This window comes from Ornithorhynchus anatinus, chromosome X5 (genome assembly GCF_004115215.2).
Source record: "Ornithorhynchus anatinus isolate Pmale09 chromosome X5, mOrnAna1.pri.v4, whole genome shotgun sequence".
Classification (NCBI taxonomy): domain Eukaryota; kingdom Metazoa; phylum Chordata; class Mammalia; order Monotremata; family Ornithorhynchidae; genus Ornithorhynchus; species Ornithorhynchus anatinus.
In genome coordinates this window covers 23,912,622-23,926,874 of record NC_041753.1, presented here as the reverse complement: position 1 = coordinate 23,926,874, position 14,253 = coordinate 23,912,622, and the positions used below count along the sequence as shown (strand labels likewise).

The window sequence follows — 14,253 nt, the reverse complement described above, 5'->3', positions numbered from 1 at the left end:
GCTCCATTATGGACCTCTTGCCCATGAATGGATCCAAGCCCTTCTTAAACATGTGATGTTTTTCATCCAGCACTTCCCAAGCTAAGAAATTCCATAATTCTCACTAACTGCTGTGTGGGGAAATGTTTCCTCTGATTTGCTTGGCACCCACCATCCTCCACTTTCAACAAGTGTTCCCTCATCCTGGGGTTTAAGGCTTTGTGTACAAGGATTTCATGTTGGTCTTGTCCGCATCCTTCGTGAGATTTATATCAAATCTACCTCGGGAGAATCGTGTTTCATGGAAGTCTTTTTTGATATTTCCAACCATCTTCTTTCATATCTCTCCCTCAGGCTCTCTCTTCCCCCATCAGTTTAGTATCAAAATTGAAATGGTCAATGCCACAGTGGAGGGCGGTTTTTACCTGATGGGATTTTCCCAAGTCCAAGGAATATTGATCATCCATGCCATGCTGTTTTTGGGGATCTACCTGGCAGCTCTGATGGGGAATCTCCTCATTATCACCGTCACCACCTTGGATCATCAACTCCACACCCCCATGTACTTCTTCCTCAGGAACCTGTCCTTCATAGACCTCTGCCTCATCTCTGTCACCATCCCCAGATCCATCGTCAACTCCTTGGCAGGCAATACCTCCATCTCTTACCTTGCCTGTGTCTTCCAAGTCTTCTTCTTTCTGTTTTTTGCATTCTCAGAGTTTGTCGCCCTCACGCTGATGTCATATGACCGCTATATGGCCATCTGTTGCCCCTTGCACTATGAAACCACCATAAATGACAGAGTCTGTGCACAGATGGTGGTGGCTTCCTGGCTCAGTGGAGGTCTGTTTGGAATGGTCCATACAACCTGCACTTTCTCCTTAACCTTCTGCGGCCCCAAGTTGGTCCATCAGTTCTTCTGTGATGTCCCCCCTTTGTTGAGTATCTCATGCGTGGGTGCCCATGATAGTGAAGAGGTGGTCATTGGCATCAGTGTTTGCCTGGGGGCTATCTGTTTCCTTTCCATCACCGTGTCGTACATTCGCATCTTCTCCACTGTCCTGAAGATCCCCTCCACGGAGGGCCGTTCCAAAGCTTTCTCCACCTGCCTGCCCCACCTGGTGGTCGTCACTCTCTTCCTTTCCACTGGAACGTCTGCTTATGTGAAGCCAACTTCGGATATCCCTTCAGTCCTAGATTTACTGCTGTCGGTGTTGTACAGCGTGGTACCTTCAGTTCTGAACCCCATCATTTACAGCCTGCGGAACAAGGAGATTCGAATGGCCATGAGAAAGATGATGATGACATAGAAGACACTGACCCCAAATTAATGAGGGGACGTTCTCTCTTGTCATGGCTGGCAGGTGTATATTTTAGGGTGGTGTCACTGCCTGCAGGTTGTCAGTGTTCTAATCGTAGTCCTCTTGGATTCATGAAATGATTTTGTGGAGTCCGTGGAGAAAGTAAAAATCCACCTAGTACCACATGGTAAGATGGCATCGACATTTCAAAATCATTTCACAAATAATAACCCACTTCCATCTTATCACCTCATTAGTCTGTTTTTATCATTCTCTCGCCCACCACAGGATGTCTATTTGCTTCTCTGTATATTGATTTTCTATTCTCATATCAGTAGTGCCTGCTGCTTCCAAGATCTGAGAAACAGCAGACACAGCAGAATTAGTTTTAACTAGAATCTTGTTATTGTCAATCTTTGATCCTGTTCTTTTTTCCAAGGGAGCCAAGGGAAAACAGGCACAGAGAAGTTAAGTGATTTTCCCAAGGTCCCCCAGCAGACATCTGATGGAACTGGGATTAGAATCTAGGCCTCCTGTGCTCTTTTCGCTAGGCAGAGTTGCTTCTCAAATACCAGAGAGTGGAAAAAACAATTTTCAGGATTTCAGAAATATCTGCATTCAGATGTTTGTATCTATACCTCCAAATTGCAGGAGAAGATTAGTCAAAATAGAATATTGAGATTTTATGGGGATGAAAGTTGGGTATCGAGGAAGAGATTCTGCTGATGAGAGTTCCCCAAACTGAATCATCACCACCATCATCATTATTAGCACCTTTCAGTGAGCACCTTGTAATAATAATAAGAATAAGAATAATGACGGTAATTAAGCACTTACTATGTGGCAATCCGAGTTCTAAGCAATGGGGTAGCCACATGTTAATCAGGACGGACAGAGTCCCTGTCCCTGCTGAGGCTCACATTCTAGTGTGCAGATCCCTATAGATGGTCCTGCAGAAAGAGCAGGGCCTTGAGAATTATTCATTCATTCACTCAATTGTATAGGAAACCTGGGTGCCAGAGCTGTAGCTGCCTCACATGGATGAAAATCACCCACACATTTCTCAGTGTGCTGCATCTCTGCCCGCCCTCCTCACTTGTTGCATTCCTTGCCCAGGCAGGAATTTGACTGTCAGGGAAAGGAGGTTCTCCATCCAGAAATCAAAGAATCCGGGATCATTTCTGACAGGAGACTCCATTGCAATGTGTGCAGAGTCTTGGAGTGGTGCCTGGAAACATAAAATAGAAAGAAAAGACAAAAAGCTTGCTCTACAATAAGAAAAAGAGTACAAACCTAAATAGGCCCGTTAATAACAAGAAAAGGCATCCAGATAACTAAGGAAATGAAAGGAAGTAGAAAAGGTCTTTCTTCAACATACAGTACACCACGGAACTGTCACAGGACCTCATAGGTGCCACCATGATCACCCTCTTCAAGGACTGCAAATCTCTTGAGTTGTTCCACCGCTCGCATCTGCTGCCAAGATTATAGCTAATGTCCCCTCAGGCCAGCCCATCACAAAATCGCAATGCTGGTGTTTCCACCAACCCATCTGGGCACGGGACCGTCTCATGAGGTAGCCATGACTGAAGGGATCATGAGAGGATAAACCCTCTTTACTGAATAGCCTCCCTGGCCCCACATGCCAGGGAGTCTCATTCCCCTCTCATCTGATAGATTCACCTTAATTAATTAATTCATTCAGTAGTATTTATTGAGTGCTTACTATCTGCAGAGCACTGTACTAAGCGCTTGGAATATACAATTCAACAACAGATAGAGACCATCCCTGCCCAATGATGGGCTTACAGTCTAATCGGGGGAGACAGATGGACAAAAACAAGACAAAATAAACACGATAGACACCATTGCAACAAAGACTTATACCTTTTATATCTCCTTTTATATTTATCCTACCTGTAATTTATGTTTGTATCACCCTCTAGACTGTAAGTTCTTGTGGGCAGGGATCATGTTGATATAATTGATAGTTGATATAATACAATGTAGTACAGTACAGTATATAATACAACTTTATTGTATTATATGCTCACAAGTGCTTAGTACAGTGCTCTGCACACAGTGAGTGCTCAATAAATACAATTTATTATCATCATCACTTAACTTCTCTTTGCTTCAGTTACCTCATCTGCAAAATGGGGATGAGTGTGAGCCCCATGTGGGACAGGGACTGTGTCCAACCTTACTAACTTGTATCTACCCTGGTGTTGGCAACAGTGCTTGGCACATAGTAAGCACTCAACAAGTACCATTATTAGTAGAGAAGCAGCATGGTATAGTGGGCGGAGCCAGGGCCAGGGAGTCATGTCTGCTGTATGACCGTGGGCAAGTCACTTCACTTCTCTGTGCCTCAGTGACCTCATCTGTAAAATGGGGATTGAGACTGTGAGCCCCACATGGGACAGGGACTGTGTCCAACTTGCTTTGCTTGTATCCACCCTAGTGCTCAAAACAGTGCCTGGCACAAAGTACGCGCTTAACAAATACCATCATTATTAATAGAAGTAGTAGGAATAATAGTAGTATTAATAATTGTAGTCAGTTAGTCAGTTGTAGTGACTGGGGGTTTACTGTGTTCAGAACACTGTATTAAGCACTTGGGAATGTACAATATAGCAATAGAAGGAGCAGTAATCATAATTTTAGCCGTAACACTTGCAATGTTCAAATGACTCACAAAATGCTAAGCAAAATACACTTAGTTCTGCCCAAACCATGCTCTCACTGCCTGCTGTAGCAAGGACCCAGCAGTATAACTGAGGATCATTCTTCCAACAACAAACATGAGCAGCAGTATGGCCAAGTGGATAGAGCATGGGCCTCAGAGTCAGAAGGACCCGGGTTCTAATCCCAGCTCAGTCACTTGTCTGCTGGGTGACCTTGAGCAAGTCCTGTAGCTTCTCTATGCCATGGTTATCCCTTCTGAAAAATGGGAATTAAGACTGTGAGCCCCGTCTGTGACATGGACTGTGGCCAACCTGGTTTGCTTGAACTTACACCAGTGCTTAGTAATAATAATAATAATAATGATGATAATAATGTTGGTATTTGTTAAGCGCTTACTATGTGCCTAGCACTGTTCTAAGCACTGGGGTGGATACAAGGTCATCAGATTGCCCCATTAGGGCTCACAGTCTTCATCCCCATTTTCCAGATGAGGTAACTGAGGCCCAGAGAAGTTAAGTGACTTGCCTAAGGTCACACAGCTGACAAGAGGCGGAGTTGGGATTAGAACCCATGACCTCTGATTCCCAAGCCTGAGTTCTTTCCACTAAGCCATGCTGTTTCTAGCCTGGCACATAGTAAGCACTTAAAAAAAAATACCATAAGGAACATCCGTCTGGATGCAGCACAAGTGCATGGTAGGAAGAATTTGGTTGTGGTACCTACGCGGTGTTGGACATCAATCAATCAGTGATATTTATTGAGCCCTTACTAGGTGCAGAGCACTCTACTGTGCACTTGGGAAACGGTGAGTTCTACAGCGTGAGTTATCCTACTGCCAGATTCTGAAAGAACGGAACCCCTGTCTCACGCAATGCTTCATTCCAGTTGAAAATGGGGACTTTACTACTGAGGATAGACCAGCATGGTGTTCTGGCATCGAGAAGGGAGTACCCCTCTGGAGGAAAAAGCTATGCGTGGAACAAGAGACAAGGAGACCCAAGAGAAAAAACAGCTCCCGGCGCTGCATTGGCCACTCGTGCCAGACATACACTTAATCAATCCATCAATCGAAGGTGTTTATTGAGAATTTACTGTGAGCAAAGCACTGTAATTAAAGTTCGGGTATGCCTGCAGAGCACTCTACAAAACAACTGGGAGCAGACAATATCACTCCATCAAACAGAAGCATTTTAAAAATGCTTTGTGAGGCTGAAATATCCCTCATTATCTTCTGTATTTTCTCCACTGATAACAGTGATTCTTGGGCTTGCTACAGTTATTCTATTAACCAAAAATTCTTCAGGATCATTATCTCATCTTTACCTAACAACACTCTGAGAGATAGACATCAACAGGACTCATTAGTAACTCTGTCAGAGGATGAAAACAAAACAGGAGGCGTCAAGTGAACTGATCTAGTTCCAGCCCACTGATCAGAGAGTGGAAGGGGCAGGACTAGGGAGATGAGCTCATACCACCTCATCCTTATAACTGCTGCCCGGGCTGGGCATCACCAGACACAGACAAGACAGACTCCTCATGGCATAAGACAAACCAGTCCAGGTGAGTGCATCTTTATATGTCATGCCAGAAGGGAAGATGAACCCAGAGGAGGAGGGAGGTCTGCCTGGTTTGGGGAATTCTGGGGATTGTGAGGGTGGGAATATGAGGAGGGAACACATGGTCCCTGTGAGCAACCAAATTTCCAGTCTCTTTCCATGACCTGCTTACAGATAATACAAGTCCACCTCTACCAGCGCTGACCTCTCTCCTCCTACGCAGTTGCCCATTTACTCAATCAATCGATCGATCAATAATATTTATTGAGTGCTCCCTGTGTGCTGAGCACTGAGCTAAATGCTTGGAGAGCACAATACTGCAAGATTCATACGCATGTCCCCTTCCCACAAGGAGCTTACAGACTAGCGGGGGAGACGTATATTAAAATAAATGACAGCCGTGTACGCAAGTGCTGTGGGGATGAGAGTGGGGGGAATTTATCAAGTGCTTCAAGTGTACAGACCCAAGTGGGAGTAAGGGAAATGAGGGCTTTGTCTGAGAAAGGCTCTTGTTGGAGATGTGATTTTAATAAGGCTTTTAAGGTGAAGAGAGTAGTCATCTGTGCTTTATTATAATAATAAAAATAGTAATTATAATAATTGTGGTATTTGTTCAAAGCTTACTTTTACAGCCATCCCTGTTCAAAGCACTAGGGTAGATACAAGCAAACTGGGTTGGACCCAACCCCTGTCCCACAAAGGGCTCACGGCCTTCATCCCCATTTTACAGATGAGGGAACTGAGGCCCAGAGAAGTTAAGTGACGTGCCCAGTGTCACACAGCAGACGAGTGGCAGAGCTGGGATTAGAACCCAGGTTCTTCTGACTCCGAGGCCATGCTCCATCCTCTAGGCCACACTCCTTTTCTTACGAATTGGGAGGGATTTCCTGGCCAGAGGGAGGATGTGAAAAAGGGGTCAGTGGTGAGATAGATTGAGATCAAGGTACAGCGAGGAGCTGGGCATTAGAGTGAAGTGAGTGTGTTGGGTTGTAGGAGGAAATCAGAGCGGTAAGGTAGGAAGGGGAGAGCTGATTGAGTGCTTTAAAGCCATTGGTAAGTAGTTTATTTGACGAGGAGGTGGAAGGGGAATCACTGGAGGTTCTTGAGGATTTGGGAAGCATGGTCTGAGTGTCTTTTTAATAATAATAATAGTAATAATGTTGGTATTTGTTAAGCGCTTACTATGTGCTGAGCACTGTTCTAAGTGCTGGGGTAGATACAGGGTAATCAGGTTGCCCCACATGAGGCTCACAGTTAATCCCCATTTTACAGATGAGGTAACTGAGGCACAGAGAAGTTAAGTGACTTGCCCTCAGTCACACAGCTGACAAGTGGCAGAGCTGGGATTCGAACCCATGACCTCTGACTCCCAAGCCCGGGCTCTTTCCACTGAGCCACACTGCTTCTCTCAAAAATGAACTGAAAATGATTAGAAAAATTTAGAAAAATGATCTGAGCAGCAAATTGAAGTTTGGACTGGAATAGGAAGATACAGGAGGCAGGGTGGTCAGCAAGGAGGCTCATGAAATAATCAAGGCAGCTTAGGATAAGTGCCTGGATTTATGTGGAGGCAATTTGGATGGAGAGGAAGGGGCAGATTTTAGCAGCGTTCTGAAGGTTAAACCAACAGCTCTTGATGACAGATTGAATGAGAGCAGTGATTCGAGGATGACATCAAGGTTATGGGCTTGTGAGACAGGAAAGGTGGTGTGCTGTCTACAGTGACAGAAAAGTCAGTGGGAGGACAGGGTTGGGTGGGGAGATAAGGAGTTCTGTTTTGGACATGTGAAGTTTGAGGTATCGACAGGATATCCAAGAAGAGATGTCCTGAAGGGAAGAAGAAATGCGAGACTGATGAGAAAGAGATCAGGTCTGGAGATGTAGATTTGGGAATCTTCTGCAGAGATATGGTAGTCGTCACCCCCCGGCCCCACCACACCTTCAGCCCCAGCCATATGTGGCCTGTAGAAACCCCATTCCATCATGGAGAAGCTGCCCTTCATCCTTGACCTGTTCGTGAGCCAGTCACTGCTCCTCTTTGCCATCACGGAAAAGTGGCTCTCGCCACATGATGTGGTCTCCCCTGCCTCTCTCTCTTAAGGGGGGGCTCATCTTCAACCAATCCCCCAGCCTGACTGAGCTAGGAGGAGGTGTTGACTTCCTCCTTACACTCCAGTGCCACTTCCGCACCAAGCCACCTCCCGCATCCGCTTCTTTCCCTTACAGAAACTCCTTACTATTGGCTTTAAAACACTTAATCACTTTGCCTCCTCCTCCTTCACCTCACTACTCTACTACAACATAGGCCACAAATTTCACACTGCTAATGCTAACCTACTCACTGTACCTCAATCTCGTGCATCTCACTGCCGACCTCTGGCCCACGTCCTGCCTCTGGCCTGGAAGGCCCTCCCTCTTCCTATCTGACAGACAGTTACTTTCCTCCCCTTCAAAGCCTTATTGGAGGCAGATCTCTAAGAGGCCTTCCCCTAACTAAGCCCTTTTTTCTTTTTTTTCCACTGTCTTCTGTGTCGCCCTTACTCCCTTTTTTCATCTCCCCTCCCAGTCCCACATCACTTATGTACATATCTATAATTTTTTTATTTATATTGTCTGTCTGTCTCCCTAAACTGTAAGCTCACTGTGGGTGGGGAATGTGTCTGTTTGACTTGTACTCTCCCCAGCAAAAAGTACAGTGCTCTGCACACAGTAAGCACTCAATAAATATGATTGATTGATTGATTGATTGAAGCCACGGGAGCAAATAAGTTCTCTAAGGGAGTGGGTGTAGATGGAGAATATAAAGGGGCCGAGAACTGAACCTTGAAGATCTACCAAAGTTAAGGAGTGAGAGATAGAGGAGAAGAGAATCAGAATGAGCAGCGATATAAAATAGCATCCTTGGGAGGACAGATGATCTACATCCCTGTCTGACTAAAAGACCTGAAATAGAAGACAGTTGAGAGTTAGATGGTAGGCAAAGTCTGATGATGTTCTCAGCTGCCTCAGTTTCTCCCACTTGAGGAGTTAAGGTTGATAATTCCCTTTGGTTTGAATTTTTAAGGTCCTCTGAGCTCTCCAGATGTGAAGAAATGAAGAAAATGTCTTTGAGTGAGTTGGTCTTTTCCATTTTCTTCCTGGCTCAGACTGGGATTGGCCTCCTGGGAAACTCAACACTGCTGCTGCTCTACATCAGCATCTTCCTTGCCCAGCCCTCCCAAATAAAGACAACTGACCTGATCGTCACCCACCTAACAATGGCCAACACAGTGATCCTTCTCACCAACACTGTCCCAGGGATGATGATGGCCTCTGAGGGGGAGAATCCTATGAATGTGGTGGGGTGCCAGATTGTTCTGTACATAAGGAGAGTCTCCCGGGGTCTTTCCATCTGCACCATGAGTCTCCTGAGCATGTCCCAGGCCATCACAATCAGTCCCAGCACTTCTTGCTGGGCTCGGCTCAAACCCAGAGCACCCAAGTTCATTCTCCGTTCCTTCCCCTTCTTCTGGATTCTCTGCTTTCTGCTAGACATGAATACTCTAAATACCGTTGAAGTCATTAGGAATGTGACGACCGCGTTTATTGGTGTCACTAGGAAATCTTGTCCCAGTTCAGTTGGAACAACTGGTTTCTATTATTTCGCATTTGTGAGTGCATTTACTCTCCGAGATATTCTCTTTGTGTGTGTCATGAGCTGGTCCAGTGGCTACATGGTGATGGTGCTACACCGACACCGCAAACATATGCAGCACATCCACAGCTCCAGCCTCTCCCCCAAATCCTCCATTGAGTCCAAAGCCACCCAGACCATCCTCCTCCTTGTCATCTGCTTCATGTTCTTTTATTTAATCAACTGTGGAATTGTGTTCCTTAGTTATGTGGTGAAGGATGCCTTGAAGCTCTATGTTCCTGGATTATTTCTGGGCTCGTGTTTTGCATTTCTCTGTCCCCTAGTTTTCATCAGCAAAGACCCTCGGTTCCCCAGACTCCTGTGTGACCTCAAAAAAGCTGAGAGATCTCTCTTTGGTCATAGATACAGAGGTAGAACCATAAAAATACAGAGGTAGAACCATAAAACTGACTATGGATCATTTACCTATTTATTGACACTCTTAGAAGACTAATTGTAGGGAAGAATTGGCCTAGGTGATAGAGCACAGGCCTGGGAGTCAAAAGGACCTGGGTTCTAATTCCACCTTTGCCACTTGTCTGTTGGGTGACTTGAGCACTTAACTACCGTGTGCTTCAGTTATCTCATCTGCAAAATGGGGATTAAGACTGTGAACCCCACGTGGGACATGGACAGTGTCCACCCTGATTTGTTTATATCTACCCCAATGCTTAGTAAAGTTCCTGGCACATAGTAAGCACTTAATGAATATCATTACAAAGGAAATTCCAGGAACTGGCTCTCCAGCTTTATTGGAAAATGGTTGATACTTGAGAGGAAAGACAGCTTGAACATCCAGTGTAAGGACTAAGATGGGTATCCTCACTGTCTCTCTCCCTCACACTCCCCAGGTGGATTGAAATTTCTCCCTAAATCCTAATATATTTGTGTATTGACCTTTCCCTCATTGGACAGGAAAGGACAGTGTCCTCGAGAAGATGGCAGTGGGGTGCCTGACCAGAGATACTGGGACAAAGTGACAAAATTACCTGTCAGAAAGGTTATTCTTCTCTATATCTTCTGGTTGTCTCATCTATTCTTCCCTTCCACACTTCTTCCCTTCTGGTCTCTCCACTGTCTCTACATGTGGAACATTCTGATTTTGTGGGATTGAATCAATATGAAGTCATTATCATAATAGTCATCATCATCACCACTATTGCTGTCAGTGTTTTTCATCATAATTCTTAGTTTCTCGATTCTCTCCTGATTTTAGTTCAAATTTTTTTCATGAGCAAAGGAATGAGTTCCACGTCAGTGTGACAGAAATCATTTCTTCCCACTTTCTTGGAAGACTCCATTTCTGCCCAACAAAATCACCAGTGAAATGGTATCTCCCCATCCTTGTTAGCCCAGGTGTCTGCATGTCCAAGGATTCCCAACAGCTTCATTCATTCATTCATTCAAATGTATTTATTGAGCGCTTACTGTGTGCAGAGCACTGGACTAAGCACTTGGAAGAGTACAGTAGAACAATAAGCAAATTCCCTGCCTACAACGAGTTTACAGTCTAGAATGGGGGAGACAGACGTCAATAGAAATAAATAAGATTACAGATAGGTACATAAGAGCAGTGGGGCTGGGAGGTGGGTATGAATAAAGGGAGCAAGTCAGAACAATGCAGAAGCGAGTGTGAGAAGAGGAAAGGTGAGTCTTTGTCAGGGAATAGTAATAATAATAATTATGGTACTTTTTACACACTTACTATGTGCCAAGCACTGTTCTAAGCACTGGAGTAGTTACAAGTTAATCAGGTCATAATAATAATATTTGCCATAACAATGATAATAATAATAGTTACATAAAGTACTCAGCACCGGGATAGATTCAAAATCATCAGGTCTAATACAGTCCTATGTCTACATGGAGTTCACAGTCTAAGTAGGAATGAGTAGGATTTAACCCCTATTTTATAGATGAGGAAACTGAGGCGCAGAGAAGTGAAGTGGCTTGCCCAAAGTCACATGGCAGCCAAGTGGGGGATCCGGGATTAAAACCCAGGTCCTCTGACTCCCAGGTCTGGGCTCTTTCCACTAAGCCAGAGATACCAAAGTTCTCACTCATGCCAGCTCCCTGTGTCCAACGTCTGAGTAACTGAGGACCTAGCTTTGGCAGCCAGGAGTCTTCTGGTTCCATCACTGTCAACTAAGGGCTGCCAATTTCTGCTCTGCTACTTCTTAGCCTTCCACTGCTCTTGGGGGCAGAGCCGAGGGTCACTGTGACATTAAGCATGGGTATCTGTGATGTCACTCTTCTCGGAGGCTGCTGATTGATCTTCTGGGACTGTGTAGCCCCTCTAGCCTACCCAGAACATGTCCTCCCTGGGCAGGAGGAGAGGGCTGTGGGGGTGAGACTGGGCACACAAAACCCTAAGAACACTTGTTTCTCATACCAGATCCAATTGGTGGCTCAGGAGTCAATGGGGTAAAAATTGCAAGGAACTGCCTAAATAAGATTCTTGCAAGGTATGGGGGGGAGGGAGGTGACAAAGGATTGTGTGTGTGTGTGTGTGTGTGTGATTCTGTGGCAGTGTGAACGTGATTTGGATAATTCAACTCTTTTCCCAAGTGTATTAATATAATAATAATAATGTTGGTATTTGTTAAGCTCTTACTATGTGCCAGGCACTGTTCTAAGCTCTGGGGGAGATACAAGGTAACCACGTTGTCCCACGTGGGGCTCACAGCCTTAATCCCCATTTTACAGATGGGGTAACTGAGGCACAGAGAAACTTAAGAACAACAGAGGCCATTCCTGGTCAGATCACTGGTCCTGCCAGCCCATAGGGTTATATCTTCAACAGAGGCAACACACTGTTTGGAAAAACATTCACATACCTATGTAATTATATGTTATAAATTCTTTAATGTTAATGCCTGCATCCCCCTCTATACTGTAAGGTCACTGTGGGCAGGGAAGCATCTACCAACCCTGTTTTAGTCTCCCAAGTGCTTAGTGCAGTGCTTTGATCAAAGTAGGTGCTCAATAAATGCCACTGAAAGAATGAATTAATGAAGCACGGTTTCACATTTTGATGTTTTCCTCCCTTGGCAGCTTCCCTGCAGAAGTGCTCCTAGTGATGGGACATTGCTGAGGAAGAGAGGAGAGGTGGTTACTGTGAGGAGAGGGCTGCCTCTACACTTTAATCAGAAGTGTGCCATGGTAGCCGGAAAGAACTCATGGAAATAATAATAATAATAATAATGGCATTCGTTAAGCACTTACTATGTGCAGAGCACTGTTCTAAGCACTGGGGAGGATACAAGGTGATCAGTTTGTCCCACGTGGGGCTCATAGTCTTAATCCCTATTTTACAGATGGGGTAACTGAGGCACAGAGAAGTTAAGTGACTTGCCCAAGGTCACACAGCTGACAAGTGGCTGAGCCGGGATTTGAACCTCTGACTCCCAAGCCCGTGCTCTTTTCACTGAACCACACTGCTTCTCTAAGAGTACAAGTCTGGAAATCAGAGAACCTGTCTTCTCATCTTGACTCTGCCTCTTGCTGGCTGTGTGACCTTGGGCAAGTCACTAAACTTCTCTGTTCCTAGGTTTCCTCATGTGTAAAATGGGGATTCAATACCTGTTCTCCCTCCTGCTTAGAATGCAAGCCCCATGTTGGTCCTGATTATCTTGAATCTATCCCAGCCCGTGGCACCTAGTAAGCGCTTACCAAATACTACAGTTACTAAAAGAATGAGCAAACCAGCACTTGTTTGGCCAATCCTGGATGAATCAGGAGCCATTTCAGCTCCAATTTCCAATTAAATTTCCAATTAAAATAAAATTCAGACAGGTATCTTGTACAGTGAATATGCAAGCAGTGGGAAGCGGCCTGGCCTAGAGGCAAGAGCATAGGGCTGGTAGTCAGAGGACCTCAGTTCTAATCCCAGTTCTGCTACTTTCCTGCTGAATGACTTTGGCCATGTCTCTTTGCCTTAGTTTCCTCATCTATAAAATGGGGATTCCAAACCTAACTCCCAGACTGACACTTGGCATGGAATCAGTTACCCAGTTAATTGCTCAACTAATTGTTTCAGCCATAACTGTGCTTAGTTCAAGGATTTGCAACAAGTCAGGTTGGGAGTGTGTGCTTTCTGTGGCGACGTCTCAAGCTCCTCCTGTAGCCAGTGTCCCAGGGACCGTGGGTGACGCAGTAATGGCTGCTCTAGAGGGAGATGAGCTCATACTGCCTCATCCCTATAACTGCTGCCTGGACTGGATCTCTCCAGCAACAGATTCATTCATTCATTCAATAGTATTTATTGAGCGCTTACTATGTGCAGAGCACTGTACTAAGCACTTGGAATGAACAAGTCGGCAACAGATAGAGACAGTCCCTGCCGTTTGACGGGCTTACAGTCTAATCGGGGGAGACGGACAGACAAGAACAATGAGAACGGATGACAATGACAAGAACAGATGAGAGAGTCTTCCACCCTGCAGCCCAGCACCAGCACCCACAAGCCAACGTGAATGTCTCTTGGAGGATCTGGTAAGGAAGAGGAAGGAGGGAGGATTTTAAGTGCTAGGGAATCCCGCTTTCAATCATTCCTCCACTCCACTGACCCTCTGCTCCACCTCACCTCATGCACTCATACACTTGACTGTATAATCTCTAACCTCACCAACTCTGAAATCCCTCTACCTGACCACAAACTCCTCACCTGCCCTCTCTTCCACCCACCCCTCATCACAAATCTGTCCCGTTCCCCCTTAGAAACCTCCCCTCTTTTGACCCCATACAATTTTCTCAACTCATCTTGCCCCATTTAGTAACCATCATTCAATCAATCGATCATATTTATTGAGCACTTACTATGGGCAGAGCATAGGGAGAGTACACTATAACAGCGTTGATAGACAAGTTCACTGCCCCCAGTGATCTTACAGTCTAGAGGGGGACACAAACACTTATATCTATATAAATCAATTATGTGTATGTACTGAAGTGCTGTGTTGCGGAGGCAGGGGTGAATAAAGGGTGCAAATACAGATGAAAGAGCAGAGCAGAAGGGAGGGGAAGAGGAAAAGAGGGCTTACTCAGGGAAGGT

At 45.2% G+C, this 14,253-nt stretch overlaps 2 protein-coding genes across 2 annotated transcripts; both read left to right on the top strand.

Moving 5' to 3' along the window:
• The first annotated feature begins 371 nt into the window (after nt 1-371).
• On the top strand, nt 372-1,289 carry LOC114807878 (olfactory receptor 14A16-like). Its single transcript, XM_029054642.1, has one exon. It carries the CDS (start codon nt 372-374, stop codon nt 1,287-1,289), a length of 918 nt encoding a protein of 305 aa, XP_028910475.1.
• Nucleotides 1,290-8,628: 7,339 nt separating this feature from the next.
• Nucleotides 8,629-9,597, top strand: ORNANAV1R3142 (vomeronasal 1 receptor ornAnaV1R3142). The gene has a single exon (NM_001253534.1). It carries the CDS (start codon nt 8,629-8,631, stop codon nt 9,595-9,597), a length of 969 nt encoding a protein of 322 aa, NP_001240463.1.
• The last annotated feature ends 4,656 nt before the right edge of the window (nt 9,598-14,253 follow it).